Below are 21,661 nucleotides of genomic sequence, written 5' to 3'. Positions count from 1 at the left end.
AGAAAAAACAATTTTTCTATGAATTAAAAAAGAAATTGGCAGTTTAATCAATGAGGAATATAGTTAAATCCCTGAAGTGTTTAAAAAAACCTCTTGTTAATATACTGTAGCTGTGGAAGGCTGCAACAAATACTCGGCCGTCACATCAGGTTTCAGAACACAACGTGCAGTCAATGCAATAAATGAGCGAAAACCTCCAGTCTGGCACAATACGGGTCAACGTTCTCAATTCTTAAGGAACAATCCAATCTACTCTCCTCCTCAAAGAAGTAAATCAATCAAAGGATGTCCAGGGAAGTATGGTACAAATTACAAAAGAAAAAAGAAAAATGCTAAATTAAAAGTTCAGTGGCTGTGGAAGTGGATATTTAGTGTGAAGTGAGTGAATGAGGTGAAATCATGTTCAGCATCAAAACGCTGGAGTGTGACTAGACTTACTGGACTGAGCGGCTTTCTGATTTTAACAAACCTTTAAAGAACGTATGAGAAATCTCCTTTACTTTAAGAAGTTATATTTAAAAAATATTCACCTCATGTGCAATAATTATTTCCAGAATTTAAAAAAAAGGTTATATAAATACATGCACCATCAAGGAGTGATAAAGTAGAGTCAATGTTTGAAGAGGAAGAGTCGGCACAGTTGATCAGTATGTCTCGGCCTCGGTGATGTGCATGCATCAGTATGTTAGTTTTGGGTTGGTTTTATTTTGGAGCTTCACCCTGTGGAGCTGCATTTAACAGTTTTGTTGCTCTACACTGAAGAAACTGATAAGATTTTGGTGTGAGGGAGAAATAGCACAAAAATAGTGTCAAAAATCTAGAGGAAAGCTTTAGACTCAGTTCAGTACAGGCCCATATGTGGAGCTCACAGTGGAGCCAGCGTTAACTCAGTCCCACAGATGGAAGGGGAGAAGGAGGAGGGAGGAGGCACTGACCTCTGCTCTTAAAGCCAGGGGCCTGTGGTACCTAGTGAGTCCCGTGGCTCCCCTGCTCTGGGCCTGGCCCCCACCCTGGCTCTGGCTCTGGGGCTCCACGCCTCGCTCCTGTCCTAGACGCCACTCCAGCTCATCCCTCTGAACGGGTGACGTGGGGAGGGGGAGGGGAACGAGAGGGGTGAAGGGGGGGTGAGTGTTGACGATGGGTGTGAGGGGTTAAGGGGATTGGGTGACAGGTGCGGGATACGGGGGGTGCAGGTCGCAGTGGTGGGAGTATGGAGGGGGGGGGGGGGGGGTGAGGTGGACAAAACAGACAGGACACAACAAACGGGGGGTGAGGGGGACGAGGAGAGAAAGTGGATGAGGGGGAAACAAACAAAAACAAAACAGAAAATGGGTAAAGAATATAAGCAGAGGGGGGGGGGGGGGTTAACTAACAGACTACACAGTGTGGAGAAGAACAAACGGACTAGAGTACGAAGAAAAGCGCAAAGAGAAAGACCAACTTAAAGATGACGGCGTATGAGAGAGATGAGAAGAGAACGAGAATGAGGATGAACAAAATCATGGGCTGAAACATCTGGCGGGAACACAAAGAGGAACAAAGAGAGGGAGTCGGGGGGGGGGGAAAGAATGCAAAAACACTTGTTATGAAGCGCATGCAATGAGGGATACATGAGTCCAAACCAACGGCTGAGAGATACCACGGCAAACTGCAGAGCGAGAGCCAGCACGCGAGAGGTTTTCAACACATGCCCGTGCACAGCCGAGTGTACTGGAGAAGCAGTTCACAGAGGAAAGTTGAATCTTGAGTCCACTTTAATGCACATTGTTGTTTTTTTTTTCAGACATCACATTATTTTAAAATACACTGGAGCTTCGTGGTGTGATGCCGTGAAAGCTGATCCCCTTTGCAGCAGAGCCCACATTTGAATTGTTCGTGTGAGGATTGTTAACAGCAACTTATCATATAATGTACATCTACTTTATCTCCCACCAGGTCAGAGAAGGGTCTCCAAGACATTTGGGATGTTCTTTTGTAATTCCGGCTTTTGTGTCTTGTAAGACACAGATTTTTTAGTCCTTATTAAATGATCATGATTAGAAGAAAATTTATGAGATAATTCATTCATTGTTTCTACATCTTAAATGAGAGACTTTCTAATAATGTGAAATCAGTGATATATATATACAGTATATATATTCTCTATTTCACATTGAGGTGTTGCCATTTTTAATTATATCATAACTATGAAATTGCTTTTTTAATTTGATCATTTCCAGATAAAATCTTGTGATTGCGTATTACAAGATGCTGGAAGAGATTCAGAAGTCATAATTACATGAAAATATCCCCACGTTCTTTATCTTCCTTTACCAAAACGTATTTGTGTCTTTACACCTCCTCTACATCCTGCTCTTTGCTGCTGTGATTTAAAACCTCTGACGCTCTTTGTCCAACAGTTCTCAGTGGACAAAAGCCTTACTGCTTTAAACAGGTGAGTTGTTAGTTAACTGTGATCAAACCACCCAGCTTCACCCAGACTAACCAGTGAGTCCTACAGGCAGGAGGAGCAAAGCACAAACAAGTCATTGGGTAGAATGAGCATGGAGGCAGCTTCAGTCTATTATCTCGTACAAGGCAGATTGAATTCTTGAAGTGAGATGTTTGAGGAGCTGTTTGTTCCACACGACAGCGTGGCTGACTAGAAAAGACGTCCAAGATGTCTGCCTGATCATGCAGCACAGAGATAATGAACCTGCTGTGGGATAGCACACAATATGTTGACTTACACTAAGCTGCAATAAAACAAGGACAGAAAGCAGGATGCCAGCCAGCCAGGTTCTTCCACAGGCAACTCACACAGCACCATGCATCTCTCCATTACACTCGCTTTTAATAACAGAGGTTATTTTAGTCCGTGCACACATTTTTATGGTTTGTTTCCCTGGCAACACCATGGAGTAACCAATCCCACGTGTCAGTATGTGTGCATGTGATAATATTCTGTGCAAACATAACAGCGACAGCATTTACGCGTCGTAATGAGTCCCACAAATGATTGCACGGTGTGGCCGAGCTGTCAAGGGAAAAAATATTCACCAAAAATTCATCATGCAACAATTCACTGTGTCAGGAAACAAACTACACCCAAATGGAAGAAGAAGCCGTCATCACTCCCTTACTACTTACTCCATTCATACCAAGCACCCTTTCAAGCACTCTCCTGAGCACCCTTCGCTCTGGTCGAGGCTGCAGACAGTGAGTGCAGGGGAGCGGGGGGGGGGAGCAGGCAGGATGTGCATGAAGATGCAGATGTGTATGTGGCAGCAGCAGGAAGCGATGGTGGTGGCGGTGGGTCGGGGGGAGGGATGGCAATGGTGCCAGTGAGGTAGAGCTGGGTGGAGCTCATGGTGGAGCAGGGGGGGGGGGGCTGACATGTTACCCTTTGCTGGCACTGGAGGTTTGTGTGTGGGGGGGGGGGGGGGGGGCGTCTATGGAATCTCTTCAACTCAATTTCATATTGAGGCTTTAAAGGATAGATTTTATGTCTCTCTAACTTTCTTTTATGTTCTGTGTTGATACAGAAAATCAGGTTTGCTTTTCCCTGACGTGACCTTTAGCAGGTCTACACCGCCGCGGGCAAACTCCCCATCTACTGTAGCACAACTTTATTATAAAAGAGAGGAGGAATCATAGTGACTGCGTCTCAGTGTCCTTTTACAATTGTACTGGGACAGATTTTTTTAAAAACGCAAACCTATCCTTTAAGCCATGTTTGCCTACAACCTAATGAGATTCCCATTGACAGGAAGCCCGGCTGCAGATAGTGTGTGTGCACTAAAGATGCACGGAGCGGCCACTGTCTTTAATTAGAGCTGATTTTTTTTGCAGTGCTGACTGAGGAGGATCTTGATTAGTTTATTTTGGCCTTGAATGGTCGACTAATGACTGCACACCTATTTAAATCAAACCTCAAAGAATTCTCTTTACTAAGACACCGGTGGGTTTACTCAAGGCTACGTCTATATCTGCATCCTGTCAGCTACTGAAATCATTCTGCGATTTCATTTTGCCGTCTGCTGCAGTAAAGGAATGAAGCCATCTGGAAGAACTCTCAGGTGGGATTATTTCTAAAGAACATATGGTTTTCAATGGCCACAAGAAATATGGAGTAATTACTTTTTCTCCATCATGTCAAACTGGTTCTCAGGGCGTCTCTCATACTGTCATTTACCATAAATTAAGATTTAACCTTGAGAAAAGGTCACAGGGCGTCTATTCACTGAACTTACCTGGAAGTCTGTCACCAGGTCTCTTCCAAAGGTGCCGATGGGAGAGTCACGGGACATGGAGGTGACCGTGGACAGGAAGCTGCTGGACTCTGTGAGGTTTGGCATCGGTGACAGATCGTCTGTCCTTTCTCTCAGACCCTCTCCGACATGGTCCAACTTCTCCATGAAGATGTGCAGCTCGGTGCGGAACGCCTTCATGCGGGTGTTGATGGTGTCCAGGACCTGCGTATCAGGTTTGGATCCTGACACCGCCCCTCCCTCCAGGCTCTCCCCTGTCGTCACCAGCAGCCTGCCCTCGAAGATCAAACTGTCCGTGTCCGTGATGAGTCTGTCGACCGTCTTGCCGAGCCGGTCCGCCTCTCGTTTCACGTTACCGAACGACTCCCGCTCTTCCCTCCTGCGGTTGGCCAGTTCCGTGGCACTGAGCTCGCTGCCATCTGAGGGTTTGATGCTTCCGAACCCTGAGGTGGTCGTTGTCTTCTCAAACATGTCTTCAGAGTCACTCTCACCTCCAATAGGGCCCTCTCGTTTGGGATGGAGGAGAAGAAGTCGCCCCGTCTCTTCATCGTCAGCGGCCTCTCGCCGCCCTGCATCGCTCTCTGCATCGCTGTCTCGAGGGCTGCCGGTGCGTAGGCCGATGTGTGCGGCCAGGTCACAGCGCTGGACATTTGACATGAGGACACGGTTCTCGTACTGCAGCTTCATTACCTTTCCACTCAGCTCATTGATCTGCATCCTGGCTGACTTTAGCTCCTCCATCATCATCCCGCTACTGGAACCATTCCCGTTGCCACCATTACCGGGTTTAAACAGTATTCCTTCGCCACCTTCCTCAGCGATGGGCCCAGAGCTGCTGCTGGGGCCGAATTTGAAGCGATTGAGTTCAGACGTAAGCTGCCTGTTGTGGTCCTCGATCTCTGAGATGGAGCGGCGCAGAAGCTCAGCCTCCTCCTCCACAAACTGGAGATGGCGACGTAGCTCACTGGCCGAGTCCAGCGCGTCGCCACCATACGGCGACGAGGGCATGCTGGAGAACGGCTCTCGCCCAAAGAAGTCCCTTTCATACTGACACCGGATGTCGTCGTTTTCTGCCCTCAGGCTGCGGTTCTCCACCTCCAGCTCCACAATCTTTCTGCCCAGGATGTTGGCCTCCTCCTCCACCAGCTTGAGCCGTAATCGCAGCTCAGCCTCTCGAGTGGTGTGAGGGCCTCCGCCAGAGCATTCAGCCAGAGGAAGGGGACTGTCCACATCCCCATAAACTGTCTTGTACTTTTGCAGCTCCTGCTCCAGTTCATCCTTCTCCCGGCCAAGCTTTGCCATCTTTTTCCTCATCAGGCTGGACTCCTCCTTGGAAAACTGGAGCTGGCACCTGAGGTCTGCACTGTCCTCCTGGTAAATAAAATTGTTGCTTATTTACACATCCAGCAGATCCAGAGAAACATTATCATTCATTTGAACTGGTGTGTTTTAGCTGATACTGAAGTCAAGAAAATAATATCTTCATAGAGTCTTTACCTGACTTGAGGATTTCTTGTCTTTAAATGTTTCCCTGCTTCCTCGTCTCCTCAGAACAGTCTGTGAAAGAGCAAAGAAGAGGGATGTAAAACATGAACTGTTACTGAAGCTGAACTCTGATTTAATACCGGTTCTCCTCCAACTATCACAGCTGATGCTTCATGAGGGAGTCGCAAAATCAAAAACACCACCATATCTGGTTTCCCCCTGGGTGGCTGCAGTATATAAACCCTGTAGAAGCGGGCATAGCCTGAATCAAAAGTCAACATCTGAGTCTTATTACGAGTGAGTGGAGGAGCAGGAGCTAATGGACGCTAACATGTGATTTATATGTTGCGCAGTATTGTAGTTTGTAAGTTGAGAGAAACTTCAGAGTTCAGATGATGAGGATATTCTGTCCTGCTGTTGTGATGCAGCAGGGCGCTTCAGATCCCAGTGAGAGTTCGGTGTGACAGACGTCTTATCCCGGCTCAGATTCAGTGACACATGGCGCTTCCACAACGCTCGGAGGGAAAGCATCTGCCTGTCCGATGGGGAAATCTGTCCTGTAGCTAATACTACAGTCGGCATTGCACGCAAAGCCTGGATAAAACAGGGCCCTCTGCACGCCAGCTTAGTCTCACCCATAAATAAAATCATTCATTTTTATCTGCTCTCTTACAACATCAGCACAAGACGGGGACAAGAGAGAGAGAGAGAGAAATATCCCCTCTATAAATGCAGAGTGCAGAGCTCTCAAGTGTGAACGTGTTTCCAGGAACAGATTGCTGCAGTTATTTAAAGGTTCTGATGATAAGTTAGGCCACAGCCAGGCTCCTCTCTAGGAAACATTATGCGATATTAATATTTCAATCTCAGAGTCGCTGTCATATTACAAATGTAGTTCTACTATATCAGAAACAGGGAAACTTCACAAAGGCGATGTGACGAAGTATTATTTTCATTGTTGGTTGATCTGACTCTTCACAATCCAAGGATATTGAATTCATAATGAACAAGAATGGAGCTCAGGGGAGCGCAAAAAAACAGCTCACAAAAAAATCACCTGAGTTTAATCAAGACCCATGAATTATTCCCTTGGAAAACAGGGGGATTGTTGCATTTTAAAGAAAGTGAAAAGAAAATTCCTGAATCTGATTCATCGAAATCTGTCCAGTTGTTTGAATCTAATCTTGATGTGAAGAGATTCTCAGTTTACTTGTTTCGATTGGTAAGTGCACTTTTTTAAGTAATGTCCTTTAATAATATGAGGTTCTGTCTCTTGTGTGATTGTTTTCTTTATCGTATTTTGCACCTGAGATTGAATTCGTTTTTATGGGAATCAAGGGTTTGCCTCAAATTTCCAATTGAAAAACAATGAATCAGAAACATATTTTAAAAAGACGAGTCATTTTCCTAACTGAAGAACAAAGTCAGCGAACAGAATATTATTCATAACAGCTCCAGCTCCTGTGCACACTGTCCTTCCTCTATGGAGCAAACTCTTCACTGTAAGAGCTCCGTCCCCAGCGCAACATACTGGACAGTGTGAATCATTCATGGCCGGACGGATGGAAAGTGTGAGGGTGAACCTGATTTGCCCGAAGCAGGAACGGGCTTTGACTCACTTGGTGACAGGAAGGGAGCGCCCACTTGGAGACGGCACCAAAACATGAACACAACCCAACAGAGTGCAGGGACAGTTTCAGTGAGAGGAGTTTGTCTCTCTTTTGTGTAACTTTCAACTTGGAGTTTCCTATGATGAGGATTTTATAGCATGAAATCAGATTCACTGACAGTTCTCTGCCAATGTGTTTCATGAGTTTTTGGCTGTTCTCTTTTCTTCTGCACTTAAATAGATACTTCTGCTAAATCTGGACAGGTTGATAGCACGTGGAGGTTTTTAAGCATCTCTTGCCGTGCATCGATTATGTGAAGTGTTTGACGCGTTGTTTAATGTTGTCACAACACAAACACACTGCCACATGTCAAAATGACTGAGAGCGACGACACGTCACAACTGTTTACACACTGTGCTCATCTCTTCCTATAACACTCCCACCACCAACCCTGAGTATCTCCAACAGCAGTCGCTGTTTAATTCCCAGCCGTGGTGACGGAGCTAACCTCTCTGGGGAGACAGCGGATTAAGTCGGCATCTTGAGCAAAGCTGCTCCGAACCCCAGACAACCAGGGATTCCTGTTGACTGTGTGCTGAAGTCGATTTGAGGCTCGGAACGACAACGACAGAGTGATAAGAGAGAAAACAAAACCAAAGGAACATGAATCGAAAAGATTGCCTGTAAATACAATTGTGCGAACTGACCTTTAAATACTGGTCAACACTAATCCAAAACATATTACTAAAATTACTTGTTTGATGTTACTTTGATAATATAGGTACGATATAATAATTTACAGAAAGAACTTATTGAACATTTTCTTACAGTCACATTTTGACATTTTTATTTATCCACATTCCATTTAGAGGCATTTTAACTGTATATTATGAGAGCAAATCAAAAGAACAGAACACAATCAGTAACACAGAGACTCCAAAGAGAAGGAAGGGAAGAAATAAATAATAATATAAATAAATATTGGAAGAAATAAAAACAAAAACTTAATTTACATAAAATGAATCTTTAAATACAACAAATGCTAAAAATGAGCTGGTTTGAGTTTTTAAAATGTTCTTTATTTCTGTGTTATCACAGTGAAAGTTGAAGATCTGTGATTTTTGAGCTGTCATCACACTGTGTGAGTAATTTTCACAACACTGACTTTTTAGACCAAATAATTGGATGAAAAAATGGTTTAAATAATCACTAGTTGCACAACACAACCAGAAACTCATCCACTGTGATTATTTCTGCTTTTTAGAGTTTCTTGCTAAACTAAAAACTCAATCGGCAACTTACACACAGACACACACACTCACACAACTCACACACACATGCAAAAACACAATTTCATGTTATTTGCATGAGAGCATTTCTTTCACACACAAGTGCAGTCATGTGCAAAAACATTAACACACACACATAGACACACACACACACACACTCATGCATCACTCTTCATCATCATTTGCATGCATTGCTCTCACAAGCCTTTTAGCCTGGGTTAGTGGCAGGCAGTCATGCAGGCAGGCGGGGGGGGGGGGGTGTCCAGCTGGTGTCGGAGCTGAGCTGTGGTACTGGTGCGACTGGTTTAAGTCCCCTGGGCATCTGCCAGCTGATGGCATTAGCAGATTGTAGTTACACAGTCGTTACCCTGCTGGGACCGGGTGAAGCAGGCGCTGAGGGTCCTGGTTCACTGACTGACTGACTGACTGACTGTATTCCACTGGCACTCTCTACCTTCCACCTGTACCGCATGATCCCTCTTTCTACTTGGTCTTAATCCCTCCCTCCCTCTCTTCTCTCCTCTCTTTCTTCCACATCTCCATCCTCGTAATGTGGCCTCACACATGTCACCCGTGAAGGACATGCGAGATGCAGGGGGCGGCTAATGTAAGTGTGTGTGCTCTCTGGTGTGTTGCCCTGTTCCTCTGAGAACCAGCTGGACTTCAGATCATATAAATTAGGTCATTCAGCCAGAAAGAAAACACATCTGAAGGACGGGAAGTTCATTTCAGGGTTATGGTTGAAAGTTAAAATGAAATCAAAGCCTTGAGTTAGGCTTTAAAATGGAGATTGGATTCAGGATCTGGATTTCATGGCATAGATTTAGTTGAAGTTTGGGGGTTAAGCAGTGTTTAGACCTTTTCCTGCAAAACGTGAAAAGTGAGAAATGTTGCAAACTAAGAAAACACATTGCATGTTTCCTGAAACTGTGTCGAGCATCAGGGAAACAGTGCTTCAGAACTGGATAATGTTGTGTTGTGATGCAACAATCTTGGTTCAATTTCAGGTTAAACTGGATGATCTTGTTTGGGGTTTTTTTTTTTTGCTGAAGATTTCCTCTACAGCAGCTTCATTAAAATAGATTAGAGTTATATTTAGAATCAGGATGGGGATACAGACGAGCTGCAATAAAGGTAAATTCAGGGTCAGGTTTTGGTTTTGAGATTAGATTAGAATGAGAGTTCAGGTCAAACTTAATGTCCTCACAAATCTAGTTAGGCAAACGTTAAATGTGAGCATGCGTGTGTGTGTGTGCGTGCGTGCGTGTGCGTGTGTGTGTGTGCGTGTGTGTGCGTGTGTGCCGGACATGCCATTATGGTGTTTGAAGGTGTGTTCTTTCATCCATTGGTGTCAATCCAAGTCTAAAGGGAAAACTGTATAATCTACATTTAAAGCACATCTTTCAATAGGTAAGTTTTGCACAGTGAAGCTCCGACACTGAGGGAAAAACATGATCTTGGAAAATCTGGTGTGTTCACAAAGGAAACGAAGAATATGCTGACACGCCTGCTTGCGTAAAACTGAGACACTTTTGGAACAAGTGATGGATGACATCGCACAGTGACATCACCGAAAATAAGAACCCGACGGGGAGGGGAGGAACAAAATATTTTGGAGGTGGAGGATGTGTAAGAATGGGAACACAGCGGCAGCATCTGTACTCAGCAGCTTGGCCTATTTATGATTTTGCACAGTGTGGAGAGGGGCGTCTGGCTCTGGTAATGGGATTTTAACATGAAGCGTGGTGTGACCAGCGAAAGGGGGCGGGATGGAGGGGGGGTGGGGGGGAGATCCGGGGGGAGCAGAGCACAAAAGGAGCTGCGACGGCCGCTGGATGCAGATAAACCCCTTCTCAACTCTGACAGAGGAGCCTAAGACTCCAACACAACAGAATAAATATCGCTCAGCCGACGGGAGAGCTCAGAGAGATAAGTCGCTGTGAAATGTTCTGAGGCAGATTATATTAGTGAGATCTGGATGAATGAGCCCCCAATCTGGACTGTAATCCGTTTCAATAAATTAATTAAAACGACACACAAACTTGACTGAATGCACATAAGTGTCAAACACTCTCGTTGAATAATTTCATCAAATGCTTCCCTTCATTGAAGGACATAGTCCCGCTGCATGCGAGTGTTTTCTTTCAGCGCTCCTGCTGCAACAGGATTTGTGGAGCTGTGTTATTTTTATAGACGATCAATCTTTGGCTCTCAGCACCTGCAGTGGTCTAAATATATTACATCTGGAGATGCTCTATCAGCCAAACAGGAACCATGCAACCCATTGAAATTCAATTGAATCCATTGGACGTGCAAAGTGCAAAGACCCCACGCCGGCTACCGCGAATAGCTGTGGCCAATCGAAGTCATCCAGTAGAGTGCGCTACTGACACTAGGTGCACATGTGTTATCGTCCCCCCCGCATGTGTCTGAGAAGGTGTGGGTGCATGTATTTGTCAGTGTGTCCTGCTGCGTGTGTGTGAGGCTGTCGTGGGATCATATTACTGTCGGTGTATGAAACACAGGCAGGATGCAGCAGTCTGAGGTCACTCCAATGTCAAGCCAACCTCAGCACACAGGAGCTAAACACAGATGTAAACAGACTCCGGCCTCTCTGTGGCTCCTGCAGCTTCACATTGAGACGGGTTTTCTGCCGAGTTAGTTAGTTAGACGAAGATCTAAAAAAGGAAAAACTCACACAAGATCTTAAAGCTGCACTCATCAATATCTTCGTTTTAATAATAGATCAAATGGCTGCGTGTAATGTGAAAGGAGTTTGCATAGTGGCAGAGTATTTTATAACACAGTATTTTGATATCTTAGAGCTCATTATTACTGTTTTGGATCAATCTCATCAGCGTAACTCATCACAGTGCCTGATTTCCGTTATAGCAACCTAAAAATCATCGTACTCAACCTACGCTCAGACACAAAAGCCACTGCAAAAACCAGCTGGAGAACAGAGTGGCTAAAAAGACTGGTATTTCTTCTTCAGGAGTTGGTGGAGAACAAAACAGAGCTAGGTTGTGTTTGTAGTTTACTTTATTGCTCTCAAGTGGTAAAAGATAATGGCCAAATTTGATACTGCTAGCATATGAGAAAAGAAATCCATTGCTGGGTTTCTCGCAGGATGATCTTTGAAGTGAGACAAGTTTTTCTTTCTTTCTTTCTTTCTTTCTTCATTCTTCGAGCTTTAAACATAAAAAACAGGAAAACCTGTTATGCTGCATGATGTGCACGACCTTGTGTTCCAAATAAAGCCGGCGACAAGGAAACATACACAACAAACCATCTGAGGTGTCAGGTCCTTCTTCTGCTCTGACATCGTGGCTGAAATGTTATTAACAGATAACACAGGAAATCCTTGATCTGTATCATTGCACAAATGTTATTAACTTATCGCTGACTGATTAAGGACTGTTTGTCGAACATATTTCACAATAATCGAATTATACATTTTCAAGTTATCTTGTTATCGCACAAAGACGCAAAGAAGACCAACGAAAGCACATTTGCATTGTAATATACTGAACTATAAACCTGGTTAGTGCTTTTGCTGTAAACCCGCGGCAGTAAAGTCTGTATTATATGAGGTGTCAAGAGTGCTTCTATTCTCGGTCGCCCACTGGAGACTTGTAGGTCCTATAGACTGAGAAAACAGTCATTCTCTTAGGAATCGATACTGGTAGCTATAGAGACCTATGCTGACATGCAGGTTATATATCATCCTGTACGCCAGTGTGTGTGTGTGTGTGTGTGTGTGTGTTTAAATTAATGTTTGTGTATGTGCGTGTCTGCAGGAGGTCGTGTGTGAGCAGCCGAGGGTCACTCCCACACTGTTCCTCTCAGTTAAGCTGTCCCTGACCCTCAGTCTGAGACCCGACGTCCATTAAAAAGCAGCACAATGGAGCTTTTCTGGGGCGTGTCACTCGCCTTTCACTCACGCTTTACAAATCTCCCCCCCGAACAACGCGGCAGCCTGGCACGCTGCGGGCAGAGGAACACGATGCCGCACTGCCAGCTGGCACCAACCACAGACACAAGGTGGAGACAACTTTTAAGTGAAGCAAGAAATTCCCCAAGAGTTTTTCTGCTAATCCCTTGTACAGTGCTGATTCTGTTACATGCTGCTTTAGAGAAAACAACCGGAGACAGTAATTAGCTGGTAATAATAGTAATATCCGATCAGAGGATAATGACCTCCGAACATAAATAAGTGGGCGTTCGAACGACTACAAATTGTTTCCCTCCACAGTGAATCAGGTGTAACAGTGTAACACAATCCCGGCCTTGTGATAACTCACTGTGTGTGTGTGTGTGTGTGTGTTGCATGCAAGACACATTAACTTGCTGGCAAACTGGTTCTCAAAATGCCTCGAGTCTGTTACGCTGAATCTGCAGATCCCACGGTGAGAAGGCGGCAGGAGAGAGAGTGCAGGCCATACTTCAGTGACTGCTCCCATTAGCAGCTTTAGCTTCTCCCAAACGTGGGATTACAATATGCTGCGTCTCGCGGCGTCTTCGTGACACACAGCTTGGACAGATTCATTTTTATTCTGCTGTGTTAGCATTTTATTTGAGCACGTCCTACAGCGCATAAAGCAGAACTGGAAACTACTCTACATGCTCATGTATCAGCATCAGTAACCAAGAGTTCTGCGCGTCACAAACATATTCTGGATGCTTTAATGAGAAGAAGTAGAAAGAAGAAGGGATGAAATAAAGGAAGGAGAGAGGCAGTGAGGATTCTGCGTTATCTTTTTTTAAGATAAGAGGATATTAGACCAGAGGCAGGTGGATAAGGAGGAGGGCAGGTGGAGTCGTCCTGCAGTCTGAGAATCTGTCCACATCACTGAGCCAACAGCGATAAGGAAAATAAACGTGTGACAAACAGCTGTTTCTATGGAGACTCCGCTGCCAAAACCAATGAATAATCCACTCTTATTTTTGGGGATAAGATCGAGGTAAAAAGGCTCTGGGTGAAATTATAGCTTTATAATAAAAGGAGGAACCTTTCAACTCTCTTCAAGAAGTCAAGTGAAAGGTTTACTGATCATTTTCTGTAACTAATTTCCTGTTGTTCTGTCTACCACTGAATTTATACTGTATATATGAAGGACTATATAGACACTGGTTTATAAATTAAACTAAGGTATATTTTTATGTTTGTAATTTAAAATACAATATCATTTTTATCTTTTCATATGCATCTTTATTTTGTTAGTTAAAAAATGCATGTTATGCATGTGAAAACATTTTTTGTTAAATAAAATCTAGATCATTGGTACTTAACCTTTTTACCTATTGACCACTTATAATGAAGTATTGTCTACTTGCGATGCCACGTCAGTGGATACACATACAGATTCCTTTTTAAACGCCAGATGAAGTAAAACTGTCCAGTTTCCACAAGAAACAATATTAGACAAGAACAAAAACAGGATTTGGTGTATCTGAGGTCTACTTAGGTTTCTTTCCAGTTTAATCACATGGAAGCTTCTCAGGTTTATATCTTGTGCTCCTTCGAGGGAACCACTGATCCAGACTGAGCCGGTTTCCACATTTGCACTTCTCACTGAACTATTTGCTTGATTCTTCACAAGTACACTCGTCTTAGGTCTCACAGGAGAACACACTAAAAAGGAAAGTCTGAATTAATTAAATACAAAGTCTCTTAATGATCGCCAGAGGAGACTCGGAGGCAACAGTGGTCGGTCGTCCTGTGAACAGGAGTGAAGCAGGAAATGTTCACACAGTAATTAATGACCCTTCGAATGACTGGCCTGTCCATCTCTGGCTGCCATGGAAACGAAGGGTTTGAGACGGACCAACCGAAAAACGCGGCTCGGCCTCTTTGACTCGGAGAATTGAGCGATTGATTTAACATTATTGAAACACTTTAAAACTTTACTTAACATTTACTCCTGACGTTAATGTTCTTGACTCTCAGTGACGGCCGTCTGCTGCTGTTCCTCCTTGTGCCGCTATTAATCATTTGTGACCTGCACTCGTAAAACACTGGAGCCTTTAAGAGCAGACTGGATGCAGCCATGATAATTACTGAGCTGCTGTGGGGTCTGATGTAGCCCCCTCGCTCATGTGGAGGGTTGACAAGTGCAGAAGTGGCAACCTCCCGTCATGGCTCTGTGAGGGAGCTGGTGGTCTCGGGGCCTCGACGGCTGGAGGCCAGAGTGGGGAGGTGGTGACTGATGTTTCTGTTGTTGAAGTGACACGAGGAGACAGCGAGGGACGATGATTCAACATCAGTGAACATTTTGAAAACACTTCCAGTCCTGAGACTTTGTTTGCTGAGTTTACGTTGTGAAATTACAGAAAATGTAAATATTAAAATACGGAATCAAACTGTTTTTGAGGCAAACATTACATCTGTTTTAAAACCACAGCATTCTTTAATGTGTACTCATGAGGATGAGGTTTAATAGACTGAAGAATGAATGGCTGTTCATCAAGGACTAGTTTCACTAAAGGTGCTGATTGATGCAGGTTTTACATCAGACTTGTTTCTCCTCCAGTAATCAGTCTTTATGTTTTTCTGCTGCACTGAACTAACTGCATCGTCTTCTGCCCCGATGACTAACACGTAGAGATGAGAGGAACATAAATGTTCTCAATTAACTCATAAAGGGAAAGACAAAAATATTATCTTATTACCCAAAATATTATTAGTTGACAAATCTATTAATTGTCAAATTATTTTAACTCTAAAGACAAGACAGATCATCTTCTTTATACAAAAGAATGGCATTGTCATAATAAAAGCGCAGGAGGCTACAATGATCTTAAGGTTGATAGAAGTGGTTGTTTGAGACGAACGATCAATGAGCAGCTCGTTTTCTCCCCTGGACACTTATCACGTGGTCCTTGGTGAAGTCAGGAGATTGTAGCGCATAGCTCCCAGGTGGGAATGTGTGTAAATGAGCTGCAGGCTGGTGCTTCACAAGGCCATGCAGACTCAGCAAAAAAAAAAAAAAAAACCCTCCTTCCCGAGGGAGACAGGTGACCAAAAGAATCTGTGAAACTCATTCACTGCGCTGCTCTGTCTGGAGGTCATCCACAGCCGTCCAAAAACCCTGCGCTCTCATCGGCAGTTCACAGTCAGGACGCTAAAGTTAGGCCCCTAAAAAAAAAAGTATAAATAAATTCAATGTGTCACAGGAGTCGTCCCATTTGTGGAGCAACACCAACAGCTATAAATGACACTGTGGCTCAGACACACCAGGAGGAGGGAAGAGCTGCCATGTCATCTGCCTGCGAGCTCCTGAGCAGGTCCGCCGAGTATTCTGGGCCGACCGGCGCTGGCATCGGGCCAGTGGCGTGTGTAATGTGCAGAGATAAGAGAGAGTCGAGCAGGAGGGGCGAGGGAAAGCAAAATGTCGCTCCGCACTCATCACGATGTTCAGAGGACACGGGTAAGATCGGAGGGCTTCTCTTGACTGAAAGGCCGCAGGCGACATAATGCTGACAAATCACAAAACAGAAAGAGATACCACACATCCCATGCTGCTCCTGCCATAACAAATATCACCGGCTCAGACGTGTAGGGAACAGGGATCATCTCTTCCTTTATGTAACCAGTCTCGGTTTCGGCTCAGATTAAGAATTCCTCTTTCAAAGGAGAATTAACGGATAAAGCAGGCGTCGCTATATCTTTACATTTATTCATTCTCTCCAGAATGAAACACAAATGTATCTCTACGCTGTCATCAACACATCCCATGAAAAGATCAGATCCAATAGCGGATTCATCCCGTCCGTGTTAGCGCAGTCACATTTCATTTGAAATCCAAACTATCACTAGAAGGTGGAGACAAATTAAATATTGGTTCAGTTTGATGGAGTCTGTGAGATCGTTGGCGTCCGGGAGATTGCGAGCTTTTACTCCGAGAGCCGATCCTCTCGAGTGCTGAGCGCGGCAGATTGACTTTCTGCCTTTTCCTCGACTTTAGCATGTAACACTTGGGTGATGGACGTCTGCCTGTTCTGAGCAGCAGGTGCTTTGACACTGTCAGCATGTGAGATAAAATAAGCAGAAAGACAAAACGTCTTCAGACATCTCATATAAGGAAAAGAGGTTTGTGAGGGCAGACAATTGAATTTACTGAGAAAACAACAATAGTATTATTTAGTCTCCTCAACATCTGCTTCTCTAAATCCTCAAGATGGCTGCCGGAGCTTTAACTGCCTTTATCAGGAGCTTATTATCCTCAAGCCCACGATAATCATTGAGCGAGTCCCTCCAGCCACTTCGAAGATCATCTTCTATTCACGATTAGCACGAGCCGAGCTAAGGTTTTCGTTCTGTGACCATTAAGAAAACGTATGGAAATAAGCCACAGAAAAATAAAACCTCATAATCCTATGAGTTGTTTCAGGGACTCTATTAAGATCCTCGGCCTTGTGTCCTCACAAGTCACTAATGGGAACCAGACAACAGCTTGTCATTATTTGTGAGTGGAGCTTCGGGGGGGAGGAAGGCTTGAGGAGGGTGCGGGCCGAGGTTAAAAAAAGGGGAAGTACTCATTGATGTCCAGCTGGCTGTCAATGAGGTCGTCTTCACCCCCGCGCCACTTTAGGCCCAGTCAATATTCCGCTGCCCCCTTGTGTGCGTCAAACGGTTCACAATGGCTCGGTAATAAGGAGGAGGGGCCTTCACCTCCGCACACATGGGGGGGGGGGGGGGGGGGGGGGGGCAATAAAGGAGCAAAGTGAGCTTTTATTATCTAATCCCAGCAGACAACCAATCTGCCCCCGGACCATGTTGAAGATAACGATATCCAAGCTCAGGTGGCAGCAGAGCTCCGCAGTAATCCAGAGAGAGTCGTTACCTGGACGTGTTGTTAGCCCAGCAGGGGGGGGCTCACATCGGGGGGGTTGGGTTTGAGGCTTGAACAGTATGTGCCACAGCTGCCTGATGAAATGGTTTTTTTTTTTTTTCCGGACCTAAGAAACTTAATTTCAACTAAACGTGGATCCTCAGCGTCGCTCATGAGTGTTGAACAACTCTGTGTCCTAGAACTTGTGCTGTTTGTTGCCTCCGTCAAGCATCATCAGAAGCGTTTAACACTAATGTGTGTCTAACAGATTTTCTCTGACCAATTTGACGCAGAGAGAAGAAGCATTTCTGAAATAAATATTTGCTTTACTTGCCAATAATTTACTCTGCCCTTGTAAATTTGTTTTCTATTTATATGCTAATGTCGGGTCCTTAAGTGACTTGATTGTTCTCTGCCGTTTAATTTCCACACTTGTGTATGAACATTCTGTCATTTCATCTGTTTCCTGTGCTGAGAGCTTCACAATACAAGCTGCTGTTTGTTTAGAATATTTGCCTCATGACGGAAAAAATACAAATGTTGTTATTTCCTCTCTCTCTTCATGTATAAACAGTCATTTAGATTTATTCTTATTTCCAGTTATGGATCAGAGTTATGCATAAATTGAATTGGGTAAATGTCATTCACTTAAATGAAAATGCTTTAAATTCAAAACCCACAATTAAAGAATATGACCTCATATTGTAATAATCAGGGATATTTTTCACATTGATGGACTAATACTTTTTTGACGCATATTGTTATGGGGCCTTCAGAAGCCTGTGGAGCCGTTTGAATTCCCTCATCCTTTTGTATCAGTTCCTGTGTAATTGAACGCTGTGGAGAGGAAGAGGTGGAAGCCAGAGGGATAAGATTCACTAAGATGTCGCAGCTTTTGACAAATTCTTGCTTCGGATTGTGAAAAGCTGTGTCGGCAACTCTTTATAGCTGAAGTCATCACTTAATCATGACTGTGTGCAACATACAACCTCAGAGAGCAGGACGTGTCAGCCTCTGTCTGCCTCCCATCTGTCCGTCACTTCACATCTTCTACAACAAGCTCGTCTCACTTCAAACCAAAAGCACTTACTTGTCTATAGGCGTCCACGATGCTCAGATACATCTACTGTATGGAGAGAATGTACACAGGGGAGTTCCCTCATGCAGCTTGCAAGAGCAGTATATCACCCAAAATAGAGCACTCTGAATCTGACGGCAGCTGCTTAAGAGATGCTGCAGGTTGACCGGACACAGCTCTGTACTGAGGTTCTTTTGAATTAAGAAAAGTTAAAAGTATCCTGAGTTTTAAAAATGACAAATTATTGAACCTAGAGCCCAACTGCTCATCTCAACCCGATAATATCAGCAGATTATTTATTTACACTTGAAGCCGCACAAATCTTTATATTTACTTCAACAATGACTACGTGTTGTTTGTGGCGATGAGTCCACAGAAACGTTCAACTCTCGTCTCTCATGGATTTTTTGGTTTTAAGGATGCAATTTTATCTTTTTACACAAGTATCTGTAGTTTCCAGATGCAGAGAGCAGCTGTTTTCTACAAAACAGCTCCAAAAACACAACATATGCCGCCTGTGCAGCACCAAAAAGGTACTACGAGACCAGTGTTGTGTTTGTAGCTTATTTCTGACCCAAACATCTGATACGTCAAGTTTAATCCACACCACCAAACAAGTTCGATTCCCATGTTGCACCACCGTGCATGTTGCATGTGTTTATTTATTTCTGATAAAACCATAAAGTCTCGTAGCTCGTCTCTACACCGAGGCAGCGCTGCCTCACCCAGCTGCTGTCGGCGAGAACGTGGTGACAGCCTTCTGTGACTCAGACAGACTCTGACCCCTGCCACATAAAATGAGCTCTTTTAATCCATCAGTGACCGACTCACTGATTCCACACACACCCTGTGGTCTCATCTACAAACTGAGAAACACACATTTTGACATGAAGGACTGAGGGGCTGACGGAGAACATGTGACAGGGCTTGGATTATTTTATAGAAGAACGGGTGATGACATCGGTATAGTTTGGATATGAACGGCCGCTGAGTCATGCAGACAAGAAGCAACGTGATTCACAAATGCATTTATCTTACTTTCATCTTTTTACCAGCTCCAAAAATCTGTCTGTCTGTCTGCGGCTCACATATCTCAAGAACTATTCAGCTTCGCATGGCATCTGTATCGTTAATGGTCCCCAACATGTCAATCAAATAGATTTCTGAGTTGCTTATTTTTGCCAAACTCTTCCCTCGTATAAAACTCAGCTGCACAACAGAGATCGAAACCTACAACTCCTCGCTCTCTACAACCATTGACGAGGCCCTCACCTGCCACCGGGAGCTGGGTTTGTCTGTTCCCTGTGTTTGGAGGAGAGGTGGGAAACACAAACACTCTCAGTCTGAGTTAAAACCTGCCAAGCTGCTGTCAACCTGCCGAAATATATCTGCTAATAACATTTGTTACAGTTGAGGAGAGGAGCTCTGAATGGGATGTGTGTTGCTCCTCCATTTTCTGATGTAGGTTAAAGTGAGCAGCTTACTGTGGTGATGAGATGAGGTTTTTCTGGACCACACCCAGAGTAAATCTCAGCCAGGTGTCTGCAGCAACACCTCAGGTTCTGTTTGGAGCTGCCTCGGTGCCGTACACGCGGCTGCTGATCATCGTTTTTAGTGATGATTCCTCTTTCTGCAGCATATTAAATATAATTTTATCACATCGGAGCTAAACCGATGGATTCAATTTGCCAGTTGCCTTTTCTTATTTTAAGTTTAAAACCTCTCACAGGGACCTTGAATGGCAGCAGCAGCTGTGACTTAATTTGATCATTCACAGAACAGCTCCCAGGTGTTTCTTGCTTTAATAAACAATGAGTTATTCTGCAAAATTCAAAGATTAATTCAGAATGTCAACTATACTATAATTAAAGACATGATGATGTTTTTGCAACTTAAAGACAAATTATCCTGAAGCATTTTTGTCAGCTTTCATACAAACAAAATGTGGCTTTATATTTAAATTTAAAGTAAATCAAAGTAAAGTAAAGCCTCGTCACTTCTGAAGAGTTACGCTGACTGTTAATGTGTTTTTTGAAATGCTTTGATTCGAATGCTTCAGGGTGTTTTGTGATAATAAAGCAGCATCCTTGATTCTTTTTTAAATTAAAACACTTGTAAAATGTTAGCATCAGAAAAACTCAGAGGAGGAATTTCATTTTTCAAGGCTTTTAAACTTCAAACGATGCAGCTCCAGACTTATAACACATCGCTCCTGGGTTTCATGCAAAATCGATGATTTTTCCATTTGCTTTGTGTCGGCGATACTTTGCCGAGAGGGAAGCAACATCATTGCTGCTAAAACGTTTTGCGATCACGCGGTTCAGGTTTGGCCTACTTCACTTTTAGACGTACATTAATATGCTGTTATCAAGTGTGAAGCACACTTTGACCAAAGGGAATGTTCTTAAATTGACTTCCATGCTTTTTATGATGTTGTCAAATAATTTTCAGATTTTCACAACGGGGGGTCTGACCTTCTGATCTTTTGAAACAGCATCCAGCATCAACAGCAAACATTCTGAAACAAACACCCTCTCCTGCTCATTATGTAAATGGAGGATCTTTATATGGATGTGTGTCACTGCAGCAGATTTCAACTTACAGCAGAATCCCTACGCTACTCCTCTGCTCACGCCTGCTCTCCTTCCCATTGGTGCAGTCTGACACAAGATGTTAACTAGGTCAATGAGATTCCTTCACACTCCTCCGACAGGGAACCACAGCAGAGGAGAGGAGCGGAGCGGAGCGGGGAACGGTATGATGAAGAGGAGGATCAGGAGATGCTACAAAGCCAACATCTCTTCTGCTGAGATCTTGCAGGAAACATGTGAGAGCGGAGCACCAGACAGCTGCTCTGACATGAAACGAACGAAGTCTCGCTCAGGCATCGTTGACGGGACTTATTAACAATGCAGGCATTCCCCACTCGACTCTTTGCAGCAGTGCTGCATCAAAAGACTCATCTTTGGAGCCACTCTTGGAGACACAGTCGATTCCTATTTTTACACACGTGCAAAAATGTAAATACTGTGCCAAACACTGCCTCAGCACTCTCTCTGAATAAAACAGTGGTTTGTACCTTTTCAACATTTAGACGGTGGCTATATCCCACTGT

The 21,661-nt window shown here is 44.1% G+C and overlaps 1 protein-coding gene across 5 annotated transcripts in view; it reads right to left on the bottom strand.

Moving 5' to 3' along the window:
• The window catches only part of LOC109644374 (microtubule cross-linking factor 1), a 48,707-nt gene that overhangs the window by 19,718 nt on the left and 7,328 nt on the right, over positions 1-21,661 (bottom strand). For 4 of the 5 annotated variants that reach the window (XM_069510581.1, XM_069510584.1, XM_069510585.1 and 1 more), the window contains exons 4-6: positions 5,748-5,807; positions 4,233-5,621; positions 936-1,073 (exon numbers count right to left, since the gene is read on the bottom strand). In XM_069510581.1, coding sequence (XP_069366682.1) covers positions 936-1,073; positions 4,233-5,621; positions 5,748-5,807 — 1,587 coding nt within the window. The remainder of the gene's footprint in view (positions 1-935; positions 1,074-4,232; positions 5,622-5,747; positions 5,808-21,661) is intronic. The other variant, XM_069510582.1, reaches the window with a different exon arrangement.

This window comes from Paralichthys olivaceus, chromosome 16 (genome assembly GCF_024713975.1).
Source record: "Paralichthys olivaceus isolate ysfri-2021 chromosome 16, ASM2471397v2, whole genome shotgun sequence".
NCBI lineage: Eukaryota > Metazoa > Chordata > Actinopteri > Pleuronectiformes > Paralichthyidae > Paralichthys > Paralichthys olivaceus.
This window is presented reverse-complemented; position numbering and strand designations above follow the sequence as displayed.